The sequence below is a fragment of the Catharus ustulatus genome, chromosome Z (assembly GCF_009819885.2).
Source record: "Catharus ustulatus isolate bCatUst1 chromosome Z, bCatUst1.pri.v2, whole genome shotgun sequence".
NCBI lineage: Eukaryota > Metazoa > Chordata > Aves > Passeriformes > Turdidae > Catharus > Catharus ustulatus.
In genome coordinates, this window is record NC_046262.2 from 10,976,826 (window position 1) to 10,998,003 (window position 21,178).

The 21,178-nt window shown below is 40.3% G+C and overlaps 1 protein-coding gene across 1 annotated transcript; it reads right to left on the reverse strand.

The window, feature by feature from the left end:
* Window positions 1-279: 279 nt before the first annotated feature.
* On the reverse strand, window positions 280-19,993 carry AMACR (alpha-methylacyl-CoA racemase). The gene is made up of 5 exons (XM_033086199.2): window positions 19,703-19,993; window positions 16,864-17,007; window positions 14,173-14,333; window positions 9,448-9,634; window positions 280-1,052 (listed from the first exon to the last, which is right to left on the reverse strand). Exons 1-5 carry the CDS (start codon window positions 19,956-19,958, stop codon window positions 643-645), a joined length of 1,158 nt encoding a protein of 385 aa, XP_032942090.1. The 5' UTR covers window positions 19,959-19,993; the 3' UTR covers window positions 280-642.
* Between the last annotated feature and the right edge of the window lie 1,185 nt (window positions 19,994-21,178).

A 21,178-nucleotide genomic window follows, 5' to 3' on the forward strand; every position in this document is an offset into this window, starting at 1 on the left:
ATTTTAAAAATAAAAAAAAAAACATTTTGAATTTAGTTTCTAGCCAAGTTGATATTCCAAATGTAATAAAATGAGACTGAATTGAGAAAATGTAGTGAGGCTGTTAAATAGATTAACTTTGAGAAAATAGCTCTGCAGCAGCACATAAGAGAATAGCATTAGTTAGACCATAGTTTCAGCACAATAAAACAAATTAATTATTATAAAAAATAGATTTTAAAATCCCTTCTAATTCATGAACAATCACTCATTTAAGAAGAATATAATTCTATTTTATTAACAGAATTGTTTTTAGGTAATTACAACACATATTACAAATCAACGGTGTAATCAAGCATTAAAATAATCAAATCAAAGGATACAATATTTAAACAAATATTTTGAGAGTTCACAGATGCTTACCAAGTAAACTGTGTAGATCTTCAGAACACAATTATAGTATCATTCTAGACAACAGGTCATCCAGGTACACAAGTACCTAAGTCCCACTGTTTTCAAATTAAATTTAAAATGTCAATAATTAAAAAAAAATAATTATTTAAAACAATACTATGCAAACATTTATTTGTCATATAGTTAACTTTTAAAGCATAAATGATTACAGTATCAGTCTGAAATTTATCTGATATGCATAGTCAGAGATTATAAATTAGCTTTTAGATTCTTGAGTTCTATTGCTTTATCAGAACAAAGTTTAGCAATCTCTTGCTTAGTAAACCCATATTCTAGAAGTATCTCTTCTGTGTGCTCTCCTATAAAAGGCTCTCTTTTACATGATGGAACAGCAGGTGTCCTTGACAGAACAGGAGCAGGTCTAGGACTTATCTCTCCCAGATCATTTGTGATAAAAGAGCCTCTTTCTTTGTTATGCTGATGTGAGGCAGCATCATCGAAGGATAAAACAGGAGTCACACAGGCATCAGTGCTATCAAATATGCTGCACCACTCAGCCTGTGTCTTCTGTGCAAATATGGATGCAAATTTTTTCTTCATTTCAGGCCAGTGGCCTAAACTCATCTGACCAGGGAGTTCATCCATATTTAACCCAAGACCTGAAAGGAGAAAAGCGAAGATTAACTATAGTACAGTTTGGATAATTCACTAAGTCTTCCCACAACTAAGTATATTCCTCAAGAAGATAATATTTTGCAGGCAATACTAAAGTCACTTTGAACTTTATTTGGGTATCTGTGCAGGGCAGGGAGCAGAGGAATAAAATGTTCTATGATACTTGCAATTAGACTAAACTGCATCAGCTACAGCCTTTTTATTACACACCTATAATAAACATTCATTTGTATGAATACTTCACAGAAGCAGCAGCTGCCTCGAGGTAATAATGTCCTGAGAAAAGCTTGTATAATAGGTATCATATTGTCTACCTGGCAGCAGCAACACAGAACTCTGCTGAATGGGCCCTGGACTACAGCAATACTCTTGTCTCTCAGGAGCCAGCACATCTGCCAGAGCCAGACATTCAGCAGGTTACAGTGTCCAAAGTTCAACATGATGGGGTTATTCCCAGCCACAGATGAGAAGATGGTGTGGATGGATGTGCCCAGCTTGGTCTGCATGTGGCAGCTCAGCTGCAGGTGCCTGCAGGCTGACTGATCGGTTTCTTCACTCCACTGTTCAAAGAGGCTCCAGCATTATCTCCTGCTCCAGCACACTTTCCAGGTTCCAATTCCCACAGTCCTTTAACTCACTAACTGCTTAATAATCCTGCTTTCCACCTCAGGGTATGCACTAAGGACCACCCAGGTATGCACTAAGCACATCCCTTCTGAGACACCAGAGCAAAGCATGGGCACACAGGCTTCATAATGACAATTTCCTGAACTAGGCTAGTCCTAGGTCTATCTCTGAACTAAGCATCACATTCCTTTTCACTGGAGAGCTTACATCTCTGCTGGTTTCCAATATGTTTCTGTTCTCACGGATTCTGCTCTCTGCAATCTCTGCTCTTTTATTCTGCTACTTCAAGGAGATGCAAGAATTTTTATCACTTCTTGTAGAGATTATCTCAAAAAAGGAGGTAAAAAACAAGAAAAAGAAATTGAACTACACTTTCAAAATGGAGATAGTACAGAGGTACATGCAGAGTATATGATACCAAAAAGAAATCAGAAGTGATATATTGAAGCCTGTTCTAAGAGTCCCATTTTGAAATTCAAGAGCATGAACACAGCAGGAAAAATTCACAAAATCCATGGATATGAAAGAAGTTAATTTGAGAAATCAGAAATACTAGAAAACAACAATCATCATAATGCTTTACAAGTAACAAAAAACCAAGCTTCTTAGAAAACAGTACCCTGTAACAGGCAAAGAAAATGTAGAGCTCTGCGGAATTGACTTTTGAGCATTCTTTTTTATATCTTTGGTTATCTGGTATCAAGTTGATAATTAAGACTAACAACTGTTACAGGCTTGGGTAATAAAGTGCTGTTTGCAGGCAGAATTTATGCAGGCCTCCTCTTGTCTTTAGCTGCAGATAAGATCAAAACACCTAAAATAGCTTGTCTTTCTGCAGCTTCCTTACCACTGAGTGGGGTAGACATACTGCTGTTGAAATACACAGGGGAGAAGAAAAGGATATAATGCCTTTTCCTCTGCTCCTTAAGTTCTTTCTCTTCATTCATAATCTGTACAATATGCACTTCTTGGGGCCCAAAGTACCCCCCTCCCCCAGTTTAACATAGTATTTAAGCATTTCACCGTTGATCACAAGATTATTAAACATAGTTTTGAAAATGAATACATGCTTTGAAATTGTACTTCGGTTCTTCAAAGGAAAACACACAGAAATTGCCAGTCTCCACACACAGGAACACAGCCTTGAATGTTTACTCTCAGAAGAAATTCATCACAAAGACAAAATAAGTATTTTCACATCTTAGAAATGCCTGTGGATACCAGGATAGATGATACTACAAATGATCAGTCCCTATGGTTTTATCAAGCCATGTGCACCTTAAATCACTGAACTTACACTCTTGTGTCTATAACCATTTATGTCATCCTAAAAATGAGAACAGCTCAAAATGACTCACACTTGTTGAATATCATGATCAAATAAAAGCTAGCAGTATTTCAAAATTAATTTGATTATTGATTTTCAAAGTCTTCCACTGGAGACAAACAGTATAGTTTACTAATGAACTATGAGATGAGACAAATTTACCTTCCAAAAAAGGAAAGCAAATACTCACTACCTGAGCTTCTGTCTCAAAGCATGAAATCTTGTCAAGTGGAAAATTTGTTTCACAGTACTCATATTCTTATTAACTCTGGTTTGGTTTCTAGCAGCCAGTCCACCATGAGCAGAGCTCTACCATTATCCCATTACACAATTATTTTTGATGATTGTGGCAGATGGGAAGTTGGCAGAGCCTCACTGCACATACTCTGGCAAACTGGAACAATATGCAGAACCTGGAATTTAATATTACATGCTCATTTTCTGCTTATGACTGAAGACTACAACTTTAAACAGGATGAACTGAGAGCATTTAAGCACTACAGCTTCTCATTTTCCAGCTTACGCTCACCATTTGTGGTGCACATGAGCAGTATCAGAGCAAGAGTGACTGACTCAACAAGGAAACTATTACATGGCACAGAATTGTCTGGGATACCACAGGAGCACAGACTTCACTCAATGTAATCAAAAACAAAGTATCTTATTTTACACAGAATATCTTATACAGAAATCACAACTTTTTCTTCTCAAATTTTCATCTAGGATTTTTTGAATGGAAAAATCCAGTCAACCTACTCTGGTACAGCTTTGGAATTAATTTTGAAAAATGAAAAATTGTCTCCCTATAATGATGTAGCTTTACATCTTCTTCAAATACCGTAGTTTTATTAACACATACACCCACATCATTTATTGACGCAGCAAACTGAAATCTCTATTTCTACAGAAATTCTTAGACAAACTTTAGTAAAATCAGGCACCGATTTCAAGAGAAAGGAACCAGCAAAATTCATTAGATAAATCAGTGAAGCTGCTTTGGTATGTCAGAAATTGGAACACTTTTTTATATTATTTCAGTCATACTATTTCAAAAGCAGAGTTTTGTTCGGGATTTCCTGGTTTAACCTGCTAATTTTCTTTTCAAAAATGTATGGTCATAGCAGAGTAATTTTGAAATTATGTTGTCATAACATGACTGAATTAAATAATCTAGTATCGGAAACATTAATTTTGGCCTAAACAGCTGCAAGGTGAATGCCATTGTGCTTTTTCTGACTAAATAAAATTTGTTCTGTGAGAGGGAATTGAATTTTAGAATATTCAAGGAGTGTAGTGAATTTTCATTAAACTGTGAAGTATAAGTGGACACTAAGCTCACCTTGTGTAACTGACTTGACACCTTATAACTCAGAATGAAACCTTTACTCTAACCTGCTCCACTTACTAAGTTCTTCGTGCCCCTTGTATCCTGGCTGCAGCAAGACTAAGCAGAACAAATTTGCAGAAGCAATTCACAAGTCAGTTGAAAGACATTATGTCTCTTTCTGTCAAAAGATTAAGGCTTAACATTAGTAGCAAATGTTTCTTCCATCATATTTTTTTATAAGATGCCAAGGCACTTTAGCTATTTATTGTCTGATTTTTGTAGCAATGAAATTAATACCTGCAAAAAGACTACAGCTTGTTTGTTACTAGCAAATAGTGAGCCCAAAATACTTCTCCACCGAAACTATTTTGCATAGCTTAAGTTTTTAATAAAGCCTTTAAAAATTTATTTAATTTATAAATTTCTGGCAAGCATAAATGTAATTGTTCCTGCTGAGCACTATCTACAAAGCCAACAATCTTCTCAAACTACTATGCTCTATTTTCTTAAATTTAGTTTTCCTCTGCAGCCTCCTTAAGAACTTTCCTCACCATGCCATTAACTGCACTAGGTTCCAGCACTGGGCTCCTGCAGGAACTCAGCAGGGAAACACTGAAGTGAACCAAAACCAAAAGGAAATCAGTTCTGCCTTGGCCAAGCAGAATTCTGTGAACAGAGACAAATGGTTCAGAAATCACACTCCTTTCTCAGTTTTCCATTCTTTAAATCTCCAACTGAGATTTAAAGATCTGCAACACTTACATTCTTGTACTCTCATTCTATGGGCATGGCAAAACAATCTACCCTCTGAACACGGACAGAGAGACATCAAGTGGTTTTTGCATATATTTTCTGGAACAGCACCAAATTGTTCACCAGCAGAACTGACCAGAAATATGGAGAAAAGCTATTAAATGAAATTATGGAAATTTCAGCTGGAACATACAATTTTAAACCCACTTCAAAGCTAGAGTTATTGCCTGGAACAGACGACTCAGCGGAAGTCAAAGATCTTCAGATTCGTGAAAGAGCAATACCATTCTCACAGGCACCTTTCTCTTCCCTACAATATTCAAAGGCTTAAATTCTGAATTTAATTTCTGCAATAGGTATCCCAGAAAGGAAATAATCCATAAGTCACACAAAGGTTCTGCTGTTCTAATTTAGTGCACTATTGCTTCAGAAAGACTGAAACCCTAAGTACTGAAAAGAATAAATATTTCCTATGAGAAAATCTGAGCAGATCATGATATACACCTCAAACACAATAACAGAAGACCAGTTACTTTAAATTCAATACTGTGAGAAAATCTTGAGTTTGGTCATTTACTTTAAACAACACACTTTTACAAAAGAAACAAAGGAAACTCACTCAGTGTAAACAAGGAAAAATAAGGATATAATTAAAGGCAAAAAGCAAAATTTTCTCAAAGACTGCAACATATATATTGCATTTGTTAAATATGGCAGAAACAGACTGAAACATGCAAAAATTATTGCAGTTGTTGACTACTTATAAGTGGATATACACCAGTTCTTTCAAACATGAAAATAGTTGTCCAGTGTGGGTGCCCCAACATAAGCAGAATTCACAGTTGCTGTTCTGACTTTAAGTTCTAAAGTTCTGAGAAAACAACTAAAAGAAAAGCAGAATTTTAGCATTTTCCTCAGTGAAGAGCTGTCTAAAGAAAACAGAGCCCATCCACAACCACATTATATCACCTGGCCACTGGTTTCATCCACCAGAGGCTTATCTCTAGATAATCTGGCTGAGAGAGAAAGGCCCAAGTCTTGCCCTGCAACAATGATCAATAAAAGAAGGCAGGACAGTCTAGAAGAAGTTCACAGAGAAAATGAATGATAAATAGAACCACACCCCATTGCAGAACTTTAGTGCTCTTAGAACAAGTACAGATTCCACCCCCGTCCTGCACCTCAAGTGTGATTCAACTTAGTCTCCAAAGAACAAATTACTGCAGGGCCATGAATACTGAAGGCCAGTGTTTGATCACTTAAGCCAAACATATGGATATTTGAGTATGCAGCCTTATTTTTTTCTCATTTGCTTTGTATTTAATACAAGCATTTTCCCCGAAGACATTTATTGGAATTCCAAATTACCTAACTCCCAGGGCAAGGGCTTGCATTTTACTTTGATACAGTTTAATATTTACTTCTGTTCTCCAACTCCTATGCAAGCAATAAAATCTCAGGGTATAGGATGAGAAAAACACTTAAAAGAACTGCAAATAATCAATGCCGAATCATCAACTGGTTTCTTTTACAAGATCAAGTTGCTTACAAACTGCGTTGACAAACAAGTTATTCTCAGGACATTTAGAGACAAAAAGCACCATCCTTTCCAGCTAAGAACATGGCATTTCCAAATTTGACATCTGATCTGTCCAATATAATGCTGGACCATGTCCCTGAGTCACTCCAGGAGCCCTCCTCATGTATGTCACATAGTAGCATGCACCAATTTAGATATTCCACACAATGGACTTTTTTAAGCTACAAGAGAAGCTGCCATGCACAACTGCAGCTGTGCAAGAACTTGGGGAGCATCACAGGCTGCAAGAGAACAAAGCCAAAGTGTAAAGAACAAACTCTCTCTTTGGGTTCCTGTTCACCAAAGGCATACTCCACCTTCCAACCCCATAACACAAGAAAGACAAGAGCTGCAGATGAAAACAATTGCTGACCCTCAACTGCCTGAAGCCCAGTCTGTCCCTGAGCAGTGACCACCACCAATCTCCCCTCCAGTTTTATTGCCGAGAAGCATGTCCTATGGTACAGAATGTCCCTCTGGTCAGCTGTCCTGGCTGTGATCCCTTCCCATTTATTGGGCAACCCCAGCCTTCTCGCTGGTGGAGTGAGAAGGAAAAAAGTCCTCAGTGCTGTGCCAGAGCTGCTCACCAGTAACTGAAACATCCCTGTGTAACAGCACAAACCCAAATCACAGCTCTGTGCAAGCTACTCTGAAGAAATTCAGCTCTATCCTAGGCAAAACCAGTACAAACTGTATCATGGATACAATTCAAGGAATTCTACAATTCAAGGAATAATATTTGGGAAAGAGACTGGGCAAGAATAAGGAACTACTGCCCTGACACGCTCATTGAGCAAAGACTGGCCACAAGTGAGCTGTGTATGGACAAACATGGTTCACAAAACACTGAGTTCCAGTGCTTCATTCCACTTTAGGAATCCTTTGCTGACAATCCTTGAATACATTAATCAAAAATAAAATTAAACAAAAAACTTCTTATAGCCTTCATATTTTCATATGCAATGAAAAAAGAATAAATAACTTCACGATTATAAGGCGCACCATTTTGACTAAAATTCTGCTCCCACCCCAGAAATGTGGCTTACACTCAGGAGCAGCTAACATATAAAAAATTTTCTGAAATTTCCAACCCTGAAAGAGCAGCCGAGGCGCCAAGCCGAGCACCTGCAGTAAAACCCGGGATTACGCGATTGTTACAAATTGGTTACTTTGTTGCACAGCAGGTGGAGGCAGGCTCCGTGCCGGCAGCACGGGGGAGGGGAGGGAAGCAGGGGCTCCGCGCTGCCATCCCTGTGGCCCAGGGTGGAAGCAGGGGGCTCCCGCCCCCGCCTGCCGCCACCGCTGCTGCAGGAGCAGGCAGGCTCTGCCCCCGCCTGCCGCCGCAGGAGCAGGGGTGCTCCTTCCCCTCCTGCCGCCACCACGCCGCGGGTGCCGGAGGGCTCCATCCCCGCCTGCCACCGCAATGCAGCACCGGGCCGGGGCGAGTGAGCGCAGTGGCAGCAGAGGCTGGCCCCGAGTGGCCCCGCCGAGCGGCAGCGCCGAGCTGGGCCACCCGGCCCCGTTGGCAGCCCCGAGCCCTCACAGCCCAAGCCGAGCCAGTAAACCCCGCCCTGCCGCGATTCTGTTACTATTTGGCAACTTTGTTGCATGCGGGTCCTCGCTGCAAACGACAGAGCGGCTTATACTCAGGTGCGGCTTATTTATGGACAAAGAATGAAATGTTGCTGACACCCGGAGATGCGGCTTATAGTCAGTGCAGCTTGTATTCGTGAATTTACTGTAAATTAATTCATTAATTTTTTGTACCTTCTTAAATTCTGTATGGAAAGCATGACAATCTACCAGAGAAGCACAGTAGAAAAAAAATTAAATTATATAACCAACAAGAAGCTATGAATCCACGTGACAAAAGGGTTGAAGCACACGAGTTCAGAAGTAAAGATGCACCTGAAAATTTGTTTTAATTTCATACAGTCAAATATTTTGCCTAACCCATTCTAATTTCTTGAAGAGATATCTCACGATTTATGGTCATATTTAAAGGGTCTTAGTCAAATATAAATATTATATCCATAGCCAGATACTAAAAGCACTCTGAAATTGTGTGGTGGAAATTGATTACTTAAGAATTTGCTTCCACAGAGATTTTTTATATCAAGAAATACTACAAACTACTTCCAGTGAATATTTATTTCCGAAACAATTTAAATAGGTTTTATTTTTAATTATAGCACAAATAATAGAAATTGCCTGAAATCCTATTTGCAGTTCTGAAGAATTAGGTCTTTTAAAATTGTAACAATCATTGGAAAAAAGTGATTTCCAGAAAAAGTTGTTTAGCACTTCAGTCACATCACAGACTACTATTACAATAACTCCAAAAGAATACTTGTAATTTAAGTGTAATTGCTGGAGGTGAAAAGGAAATAAATTAATGGCTAGAAAGTCAGTTAAACTGTTACACAACCACCCAACTAGCCTCAGCAAGTGTTTGGCTTTTACAAAGAAATCACATTTCCCATTTTTTTGGAATAAATTTGTTACTGGAAGAGTGATAAAGTACTGGAATCATATGCCCAGGGAAGTTTTGGAGCCACCTGGATGTGCTTAAAAAAAGATGATGTGGCACTCAGTGGCATGACTTGAGGTGTTAGGGCATGGGTTGGATTTCATGGACTTAAAGGTCTCTTCCAACCCAGTGATTCTGTGATTCTGTGAACCATGCATCATGAACCAAAACCAACTGTTTAAGAATTCACTCAATCATGCTTTGCTGTTATGAAACAATTGGTCCAATCTACTCACCTTTTATTAACTGGTTATAAAATTTAGGTTCAATGGCACCAACAGCCATGAATTTTCCATCAGAGGTCCTGTAGACTTCATAAAAAGGTGCACCACTGTCTAGCAGGTTTTCGCCTCGAGGTTGGTTCCAAAGTCCCACTTTTTGTGATTTCCACAGGAAAGAACTTAGGTATGCTACTCCTTCTACCTTGAAGATTTAGAGAAAATAAAATAAAAGCTCCAGTAAATTAGTTTTCATGTTACCTAAATTCTGTATAAAACAAAACAACAAAGAGCTACCACCACTTCTGCCCTTTGCTAGGATTTTTAATGAGAGGATCTCTGGTAAGCAGTTTAATTTCTTAAAATTTTCAATTACTGTTTACACTGCATATGTGAAATCATCTAGAAGTGGGGAATAAGAAAGAGCATAAATGTAGTAAGGCAGCTTCAGATGGATAATGCACAAAGCTTCCTCATTTAGCAAGTTTAGAGTCATTAGATGTTCACAATGAGTGAGTAACTTCAAGTGACAGGACAAGCTTCTTGACTCTACACAACATTAAGCATCTGACAGTTATCAACACCTTCTAAACCTCTGGAAAACCAGTACCAGACCCATAAATACCAAATTTTTATCTCCTTTAAATATACTGATTATAGGAAGACTGCTATTTTTAGAAGAAAATTTGAAGGAAATCAAATAAAATCTCCAACACTAAATTAAAACAGAAACTATTCTCGCACTGTCATCACTGGCAGACACAGAGAGAGAGCAAAGTAATCTCTACACAGACAAGAGTCTGATGAATACAGAAGTAGAAAACATGAGTAATCCCATTACAAATCGCTCCTCAAAATTTTGTCTGTGTGGAGCACACCTACTTGAAAGTTCAGTTTGTTCAACCTTTCAACAATTACCAAGGTTGTGCCAGTCTTTTAAGACAAATCATATCCTATAGTTCTGCTCAGCAGCACAATTAATTTTCTTTCAATTTTATTGAAAGTACTGTAAGCAAAGATAAGCCAGTTAATAGTGTATGGCCAGAAACATTCCAGTAGAACAGATTAAAACCTGAGCTGTATTATTCTGAGTATCACTTGATTCATGCATTTTCAGCTGCATGAAACTAACTTAATATTGTCTATAGATCTAAGCATGGATACTGTACCAAAAAACCAAGGCTACTAAATTTTCATTGTAGAAAGATCTATTAGCTTACACCCTTCTATGCAAAAATTTAAAATATGTAAATTGCTGAAGTATGCAGTCAAGAGGGCTTCTTCATTTAATGTGTTACTTGGGCTCTTCTCTAGCACTGCTTCAAGGACAGGAATATTTCTATCCTCACTGTCACCTGTTAGTCAATTAAAGTACTTTCATATGAGAAAATACTGCATACCTTTGTCTACATGTCTGAAAAAATATTGCAAGGATGTTAAAATAACATTTGTTTTACTAATGATCTGATCCTGCACTGCTCATATTAACAAAAAGTAATATTACACAAAAACCACTGCAATTAAGGATAATAAAAGAATGCGAAAATATAAGAATAAGTCCTAACTGAAAATTAGATTTCGGTGCTGACAAAACTCTTAGTCAGCACCTGTACAATACCTATGTGCTACTTACCGTGGAAACACTTAAAACAGTACAACTGTTTTTGACTTGTATAGGGACTTTAGAAATCCCTGTCTCAGCTAGGTTCCGCCTGAGGCCCATTGCAATTTTGAGACAAGTAAAAGAAGTGTCTTAATAACTGCACCAGATGTCCAAAGGCATGTAAAAATTACACCACACACTCACTAATGTGGTCACCTTCTTTTACAACATAAAAAGGGTAACACAGAGAGACTCCACTTAAGTCTAATTGCAAAATGATTAATTGTTAATGGTTAATTGCAGTAACAGTTATGTGTTTCATGTGTCCCTCATGTTAAGAACATCTGCAGACTCCAAAGCAGGCACAAGAATCCAGAGGCATCACTCCAATGGGTGACTTGTCTGCTCCGCAAGCTGCCTGTTCTTCTTTCCACAGACTGAGAACAGCTCAAACAAAAGTGGGAATTAATCCACACCAACCTAACTATCCTCGTGACTGATGAAGGCTTCTAGGATGTGGGAGTTTTGGTTTTGAGTACCTCCAGGCTGCGAAAAACCTGGAACCTCAGTTTTCTGCTGGACTGCTAAATGCTCCTGCCATGAGACTATTATGCAAGCAATCACTGCCAGCGTGCTTTCCTGTGGCTGTCTTTTCACAAAGAGTGAGTTATGCTCAGTCAGATGCCTACCATCAGCAGAAGGTTCTGTGGCTGAAACTCTAGTGAACTCAAACTGTGCCCCTGACTCACATGGCTCTCTTCTAGTGTGGTGAAAGAATGAAGAGGTACAATTGTGCCTACTGTGTCACATTGCAGTGTCCACTCCACATGGCAGCTATCTGGCTTCCTGTAAGATAGCCATGATCCCTACAGAGTCAATGAGAAGAGACAGAAACCAGCAGGAACCAATTCAGACTAGGCACTTGATTCTGCTGAGACAGATTAAATGCAGGACCCAATGTCTACATTTCAAACAGTGCAATTTCTACTGTAGAAAATTCTACCATGTGTCTGAGTCATTAACATATTCGTACTACCTAAACTGTACAACAGCTTAAGTAAAGAGTCTCCTAAACACAAAACAGTGTTAAAACAAAACAGCTGAAATGCTGCAGTGCTGTGATTTTTAAAATAGTTTCTTCCAGAAAAAAAACACTTAGGTGTAAAAACAGGCTCATCCACCAGTCAATTTACGGAAGTCTTTACTACTGATGATGCATGTACGATTTTCATCAACTCTGTCACTGAAAGTCTGTTCAAGAAATAAGGACTATGACCAAATGCCAGATAAAGTACATCCTGTGATACTGGACAATACTCCATCCATTTCACAGGTCACCAGGCACATCAGCAGGGAACTGTAAATTCCACAATTATGATGACATAAGAAAAAACTGAAAGAGACAATTTTTAGGGGCTTAAAACACCTCCACCACACATTCGACTCCAAATGAGCTACAAATTTCAGTAGAACATTAGAAGACTTAACTGATTCTTCTTCTAACAAATTAATTTAATCCTCTGAAGTATGATAAGGAAAATTTGGTAGTACTACAAACTACAAGAAATATATTTTTCAATATTTGAAGACTTGCCACAATTCTCCACAGTTTTTCTTTCACTAATACACAATCTTCTTCAATTCTTCTTTTAGTTCATGTTTTTAGAGTCATAATTTTTGTTGTGCTACTTGTTGAAAGATGACGGTCAACATCTGAAACATTATTTTCCTGATTTAGTAAGTTAGAATAATTGCTTCAGAAACGTTGCTGGCTCTACTTCCTGTTTATACCTTCCAATACAGTATGTATGTGTTTTGTAACAGCATGATATTGTTGACTCATGTTCAGCTTGTGACTACTACAAACCCCCAGGATTGTACTTCAGCCAATTGTTCTCTCACTGCATTTGTGCAGGAAATTGTTTCTGCCTACAGAGCAGCGATGTCCATGAATGGCAGCCAGTTTTTTCAAGTCTCCAGTCTGAAAAGGTCATTTTCAATTCTAATCCAAGTCCAACATACTTGCAGTCCTTCACATAGGTGTATCATCTGTACATTTACTAAACACAATTGCTCATCCATCATTCAGCTTATAGGAAAAAACACAGGAAAAAAACCCCAACAAACATCTACAGAACTCCACTTGTTAAGTTTTTAATTTTGATCATTAACTACTAAAATCTTTTGTTGCAGTAAAAACATTAGTCCTGTTTGGCACTGCTCCCATAAAATTTTCATCTAGACCATAATGCCATGGACTGTTTCTAAGAATATCATGTGAATTTGTCAAAAACTTATTGAAGTCCAACATCTTTTGCTGTTCTACTCTCTGCAAGACCACTTCAACAAAGGGATTTGTTTCAATTAATGCAATTTTTTTTTTCAATTTATATTTAAGGCAAAACCTTAGTCTTCACTGTACAATGCCTCAAAGGGAGGTCAAATTTTAACTGCAACATTCAGTAAAAAGAAATATGGGAGAACAAGAAAGAAACAACACTCGCAGGTAACATAAGTTTCAAGGATAAATGCAAATAAGTATTTCTCCTCCGTGTGTAAGTGGGTAGCCTTACAGCGGAAAAAAGTCCATAGTATTTATCATTAAGTCAATCTAGCCTTTCATTTATTTTACAGCACATTCACAAAGTGTTCAAAGTTTTCTCCTTGGCAATGATTCATGGGCAGTGTAACTTTCCCAATAAGATAAGATAAATAAGATATGACCTGTCACAAATTTATAAGAAGATGCATCTTGAATAAAGGTAATGCGATTTTTATTCCAACAGTATTGTCATTTTTGCCATTATCCAATAAGCCAACTGTTTATTATACACCCTATCTCCATACACCACACTTATTCTTCAAATATATACAGCTAATACTTTGTGAAGAAGGCAGACAGGCAAAAGTAGGGAGAGTGGAGACTGTAGTATGTGTTCCATGTCATAAGGATGCTATGGCAGCAGTGATTCATGAAAATTGCTTGCATGTGAAGGAACAGCCATTTTATGAGGTCACTTACTTTTCCTTTCCCCAATTCTCAATTCTAAACCTTACAATCTCCTCCCTTTCCCAGATTTAGAGCAGGAGAACACTTAAGCAAGCCTAAGAAACTCCAAGTTCCTTGAGAACAAGCTTACCATACTCGCATCAATGACCTGCCCTCTGCCAGATCTGGAACGTTCAAAGAGGGCTGTAACAATGCCCAGTGCACACATGACACCTCCACCAGCAAAATCAGCCAGAAGGTTTACAGGTGCATAAGGATTTTCATTCTTTCTACCCAGCTTTGACAGCACACCTGCCAAAAGAGAAAACAAAGCAAGGATAAGCATAAAATTAAATATAAACATCCATTTCTACCATTAAAGTTTCATTCTTTTCAATCTATGCAAATAAATAAGGCATACAGCAATCTTCTAATGTTTTCCACTTCTGCTTGGCTGACTCCTTAATTCACAAAAGAGTAAAAATATATGAAATCACATTGGTGAAGATGTAATTAAGTAAAGACATTAACAAAACTCTCACAGATAAATGCTGATATTTTGATTATACAGGGGCAAAATTTTATTTGAAAAACCCAACTCTGTGTGCAGTAATTCTGTATTAATACTTTGTACATGCACTGAATCTTGTCCATAAGAGGCATTACGAATATGTCTCAAAGCCACTTTGATAAACTGCTCTTTGAACATTTTTAACTAAAAATGCAGATATGTAGTCTTACGTGCTCATAGCAAATGAACTAATAACCATAACAAAAGACCTCACACTGAAAACTGTGCTTCAGACCTATCCTCCATCTCCATCTATCTTTATGAAAAAAAAGGTTGCATATAAGAACAAGTGACTAGCACAGGAAGGCTATCTCTGATTGCATGCAATGTAAATGCAGGGAACCTATGTTTATGCCACCGATTATGCAGAAAAGAAAGGAATTAGAGCAAAGGCTAAGCCAGTTTACTTCAGTTGGAGCTTTGAATTTGTTAGCATTTCTCTGCCATGCTGAACAAACTCTTTACTGTGACCTTACTCTTTGTAGCTGCTTCACAGCGATTCCCTTTGGGCAAGCAAGAAACTGCAGTGTGATCAGCCCTCTCCTATGTCTCCTGTGGCCTGAGGTTGAGACTCACATAATGCACGGTCAGAACTTCCTGAGAATCGCATGGTTCTGAGGCACTGTTTAGTTAAGCAATGGTCTAATGCTCTTCCTACGGGAAGCAACAGAGTGCACAGTATAAAAAATTTCCAAATCCTGTAGTGCAGGACCAAAACCCTCGGGGCTGCCTAAAACCTTTCTTTTAACAGCCCAAAAGTTGTCACAGGCACAAGAGAATTAATATATTGACTTAAGAGTGAGTTATTTTACTTCTTAAGAATTCCTAACACAAACTGGTTTTTAGTTATAGGAAGCCAAAGTTCATCAGGAAAATACTCGTAATATGAGATCTCATTTTGAGGAAAGACACCTATCAAACACCTTGCTCTAGTTCTTTTTAATAGGCAGATAAACCTGATCTGTGAAATTCCAAGCAAAATTATTTTAGGAAGATATCTCTAACCAAAATACTACTGATTAAATCAGCTCCAGAAAAAAAAAATCACTCTATTTGTAAACCAGAAAGTAATACAAACTAAGGTAGAGATGTACCATGCTGTTTCTGTACTAACTCCTTCCCTCCACCGGTAACAGAAAAAAAATACCCTAATATTTCGAAATCATCCTGACATGAAGTCAAAAGTGTCTCAAATGAGGCATCTTTTCTTTAATCTTTTCTACTCTCTAAATTTTCCGTGAGGGAAGACTGAATCCGTCCCTAAAGAAATTTAATTCCACAACACTATGACTCATCATAGTAGGTGATACCAGATCACCAGGTTTGCATTGTCCCTGCTCTGTCCCTTTCTTGGGGCTAAAATAATTACTTTATCCAGTGGGAAGCCAAGAACTTTTGGGCCACTTTCTCTCCTCCTTCACAGGCTCAGAGAAGCATCACTGACAGAAGCAGTGTGAAGAGCAGGAGGCAGAGGCATGCATGGATGGACAGCACCAGAGGTGCATAATTTTGTTTCTGTTTGTTACTGCATACTTGTAAAATCACACCACTTAATCCCAGCATAATGTCCACAACACCTTAATGAAATGTAGCATTTCCACTTTATTTGAAGCCTGCTTTATTTTAGTTGTTTTCAGTGGAGACATATTTACAAGCAGAAAAGCACAAGAGTTCAACTGTTTTGTGCTGCCTACTTTTTCTTTGCTCAAAAAAAATCTGCTCACAAGCACATAAAATAATCTGCAGTCCTTTCAGCATTTTAAGTATACAGACTTACTAGGAGAAGGGTCTGAAGATAATATTCAATCCTCTCTTCAGATAAATATTTGGATACTTTATCTAGATAGAACAGCAAGAAGGAAGGAAAAGAATGTACAGCCAGGGAAGTCATGCTGATCCAGCCTGTAACAGCTCACTGCTGCTGGCAAAACAAACAGCCTATCCAGTACATGCTGCCTCTTGTGCTGACCAGTGGTAGGATCCCTCAATTAACCGCTTCACCTTAATAACCTGGCAGAAAACATCCTCCTTTCTTCTAACCAGTTTTTGACTTGTGAGGAAGTTTACAGAGGGGCTAAGAAGTGCCAGAGCTGACTGCAAGCATCAGGGAAAGCACAGTGAAAGGAAAGTCCCACTTCATTGACAGACACTTCAGCTGTTTCATCAGACTGCATCTCAGATAAATGTTGAGCCATCTGCTTTCAACAAGTTCTTGAGTCTTGATCAAAGGGAGGAAAGAAAGTTTATTTAACAGGAAATTTTACAGCCTACCTGATAAAGCCAAGTAATTGATGTCATGACCTGCAGACTGGGCGTATTTTCCGGTCTGGCCAAACCCAGTAAGTCTAGCATAGATGAGTCTGGGATTCTCCTGTAGAAGGACCTCTGGGCCAAGCCCAAGTCTTTCCATGACACCTTAAAAAGACATAAGCAAGGAATTCCAATTCACATTTAGCAATGCTCAAAACATAATGGCTCAAAGTTAAGATTAGACAATAGTAGAACTCAATGGCACTTAGTGAAGTAGCACATTTCTACTTCAGTGTCCATGTTACAACATGAACATTATAAATTACCAACATAGTGCACAAATTTTTAATACAGATCAAATGGAAATTAGGTATTAGGGGTCTTTTTTTCCCCAGCCTTTTTTCCTGTTTTATTTCTCCAAAAGACTGAGAGAAAATCATGCACCACTACATGAGAGAGAAAGGCTTGTAAAACAAGGAAAAATGAGAGAGAGAAAAGTCTCACATTTTCTGTATTAAAATCACTTGAAATTTCACTGGAATATACTTTCCTCACCATTTCTCAGTACCTCGTGTTCCTGTGTTTTTTAACTCAATGATGTGAATGGACCATGCACTGTTCCACAGACGATCTGCAGGAACCACAAACAAGTAAATGTGTTCTTTTTCAATGCAGGGGATAAGGAACTTTTAGAAATCAGTGGCATATAGGCTGAATCAACATGGATTTACAGAAAACAAGGCTAAAATTTTAATCTTGCAGTCCTAAAACAGTGGTTTTAAGAGAAGGAACTTGAATTGCAAATAAATTATACTTTCTTACAGGTTCAGTGCAGCTTGGTCAGACTTTTATCTATGATCTATACTCGCACTGCAGGGCCATACATTTTGGAATGGAAGGGATGACACAATTTCAATGTCTGTTCCACCCCAGAATCTATTACTCCAGCTTGTTTCACAAAACTAATCCATGCTGCTACTCCACTGCCAACTTCATTAACATCCATTTCTATTGTATTAATTACCAGGCAGTGGCATGTGATGACAGCCAAGAAGAAAGCAGTGAGATTTGGCAAAGTGCATGATTTTCAAATGCACAAGTGGAAACAGGGTGACAAATAACCCCTTTGGGGCCACAAAATCACTGCTGTAAAGTCACACACGCCGTGAAAGAAAATGTTCTGCCACTTGGGTCCTCACCTTCTCACTGTTTTCCAGCAGTCTCATGATGGATCACAGATTTGCCTATTTCACCTATAGGCCCTTAAAACCTAATACCTAGTTACAAAATTGCCTGCATGTCCAACTGAGACAAAAACCCAGCAAGTGCTCATAAAACAAAAGAAAACAAAATTTCATAAGGAAAAACCAGAACATCAGCTACAGGGAAGAAGTGGAATTTAACATCTTTTTTTTTTCCTCAGCTATGGGGTGTAAAACAAACATTTGTAAGGCAAGAATAAACCTATTTCCCAGAGCAGAAGAATTACTTGTGATACACGATCTGTCCATGATATGCAATGTCTAACTCGTAAAGTCTCCTATTTCTAAACTGTAAAATCCCCAAAACATTTCAGCTAGTTCCTCAGTGAAGCATGATCACAGAATGGTTTGGATTGGAAGGAACCTGTAAACACCACTTAGCCCAGCCCCCTGCTAGGAGCAGACATCTTCAAATAGATTTGTGCAGAGAGCCCTGTCCAACCTAAACTTGATGGCATTTTTCCTAAAAGAACAGCATCCTTAAGGAACACTGAGGGAGACTGACATAACCATCAGGTGAGTGCCTTTGCACAGCTTATAAACAGAGGTCAATCTGAAAAGTCTATCAACTGCATCAATTTTGCTACTGAAAATCAGGTGTTAAACACCCCTTAATGTGGTAAATTAGTAAATATGCATACTGTAATTAAAAAATGAATTTAAAGTTCCCTTTAAAATACAGCTTTGGAAAAATTCTGTAATTGAGTATTTGAGAAATTTGTCTTACTTTTAACCTGTTAAAAATGGAAAGTACTTGCAAAAACACAAGGAAGGTTTCCATGAACTAAATTTAAGACTGGCAGGAAGTGAGTAGTTTGTGGAAAGCAACTTCCTAAAATTAAAATATAATCTCTGAAGATGAAGACTTGTAGTTCACAGCCTGGATTTGATCCTGAATCAGAGCAGCCCTGTATAAAAGAATCATACTACTCTATTTAGCACATGTTCTTATATTCACATCCCTGGGATATGTGCTTTGTAAATGTGTAACCATAATGTCAGATCTGTTGCCTTCAAAGGAATTTTGAGCTCAAACTCTGACCTGAACCATGAAGTGAGCTGGACTTCAGCAACAGGCCTGGACATCACACAAGGTGGTGCCCCCAGCTCGGTGTGACCCCTGGGCTCGGACACCCTCCTGCTCCTCCAGGGCTCCAAGCTCGGTGTGACCCCTGGGCTCGGACACCCTCCTGCTCCTCCAGGGCTCCAAGCTCGGTGTGACCCCTGGGCCCGGACACCCTCCTGCTCCTCCAGGGCTCCAAGCTCGGTGTGACCCCTGGGCTCGGACACCCTCCAGCGCCCGGCCAGAGGCACGGCCCTGTCTGAGCGCTCTCGGTAGCCGTTCCCTGCGGTTTCACATGGAGGCTGCACTGCACGAATCCGCCACACAGCCCCAGCCCAGTCACAGGAATACACCCCTAAAGCTGTTCCCTGCCCGCTTCCCATTCAGCATCGCAGAGGCCACAGCCTGGCGGACACGCTCAGCACCGCGCCCCCAGCTCCAACCTTCCGCTCGCCCCACACGGCCCGGCCCGGGCTGCCGCGGCCTCAGCGCCGCCCCGGCGCGGTTCGGTTCCCCGGCGGCCGCGGCCCCTCACCGTGGCGGAAGGGCTCGATGAGCACGTCCGCCCCGCGGCACAGCCGCCTCAGCACCGCGGCGCCCTGCTGCCGCTTCAGGTCGAGCGCCAAGGAGCGTTTGCCGCGGGCCTGTACGTCTGCCGCAGAGGTTACGGCGGACTGGGACAGGCGATCGACTCGCACCACTTGCGCCCCGAAGTCGGCAAGGATCATCCCGCAGAGCGGCGCGGGCGCCAGCCCTGCGAGCTCCAGCACTCGCACCCCGCTCAGCGCCATCGCCGCCGCCGCCGCTGGCGAGCGCCTAGACCTTGATCACGGAGGCGGCCCTGAGGCCGCCCCGCCCGCCCTCGCGCGGCGCCGGGGGCAGGGGGCCGGCAGCTGCCGCCCCTCGCCCGGGGCCACCAGCCCCGCTTCTCCCGGTGCTGCTTCATCCCGAGCCCGTGAGGGCCTGCGGCTCGCAGTGAGGAGGGGGCGTTCTCCTGCTGCTGGGCTGGGCACGCAGCTGCTCTTGGGGGAACTTCCCTGCCCGACCATCCAGGAGCCAGCCGCCCTGGCCCTCCGGCTCGCACCACTTGGGACCGAAGCCCCTTGGCAGCTGCGCAGCCCCTCACAGTCACACCAGCTCTCCTATAGCAGAGGCTCAGATGACCAAATCCTTAAAATAACTTAATCGTGATGCAATAACCAAACAACAAAAAAACCCGGAGCTGTGTGCTGCCTCCGTGTAGGGACCCCAAACAAAAGAAACCGTGGGCTTTTGCACCCCTATAGCAGCGGGAATCTCACAGAATCACAGAACCCTTCAGGATGGAAAAGACCTCCAACATCGTCATCTCCAGCGTTTAAAGTCTGAGGCTGAGCGTTGTCGGCTCCAGCCGGTCCCCTGGCCCGTTGCTAGGAAAAGGGTCAGCGGTTCTCGGCCTGGGACTCCAGCCGTGCCCGGGGCACCTGGCTTGGCCAAAACCCACACAGCCAAGACCCCCAGGTACCGCGCTGGGATATTAGCAGGACACGTGATTAAAACCTGGGGTTTCTTTTCACCAGATGTTTGTTTAGAGAGGGCTGTCTGGCCCTGTTCTTGCAGCATCAGCTGCTTACAGGAACAGACGTAAATCCAGAAAGGGTAATGAAACCTTTGGCATTGTATTGACACAGCTTTTCCAGCTTACGCCCTACTCCCAGTATTAGAAGTTACTGGGAAGCAGACAGAGTGAAGAAGTCTTTAATATCAATCTCATGCTCATTTTATACATTTCTTCAAATGGTTGGACTACAAAGATGTAAGATGTAAAGGCTGTTATTATGAATGCAGAATTTTTTCTCATTCACCACTAACAGGTCTGGTGAATGAATGAATGAACAGAATACCCTTCATTTTCTGTGCAGATGCCAGGTCCTGTAATGCAGGCACTGATTATGTCCACTATTATGGTGCCACCCACAACAAATGGCCAGGAGAAAAGTATTTGTATTTTTGTTGAAATGAAGCTGGCTAG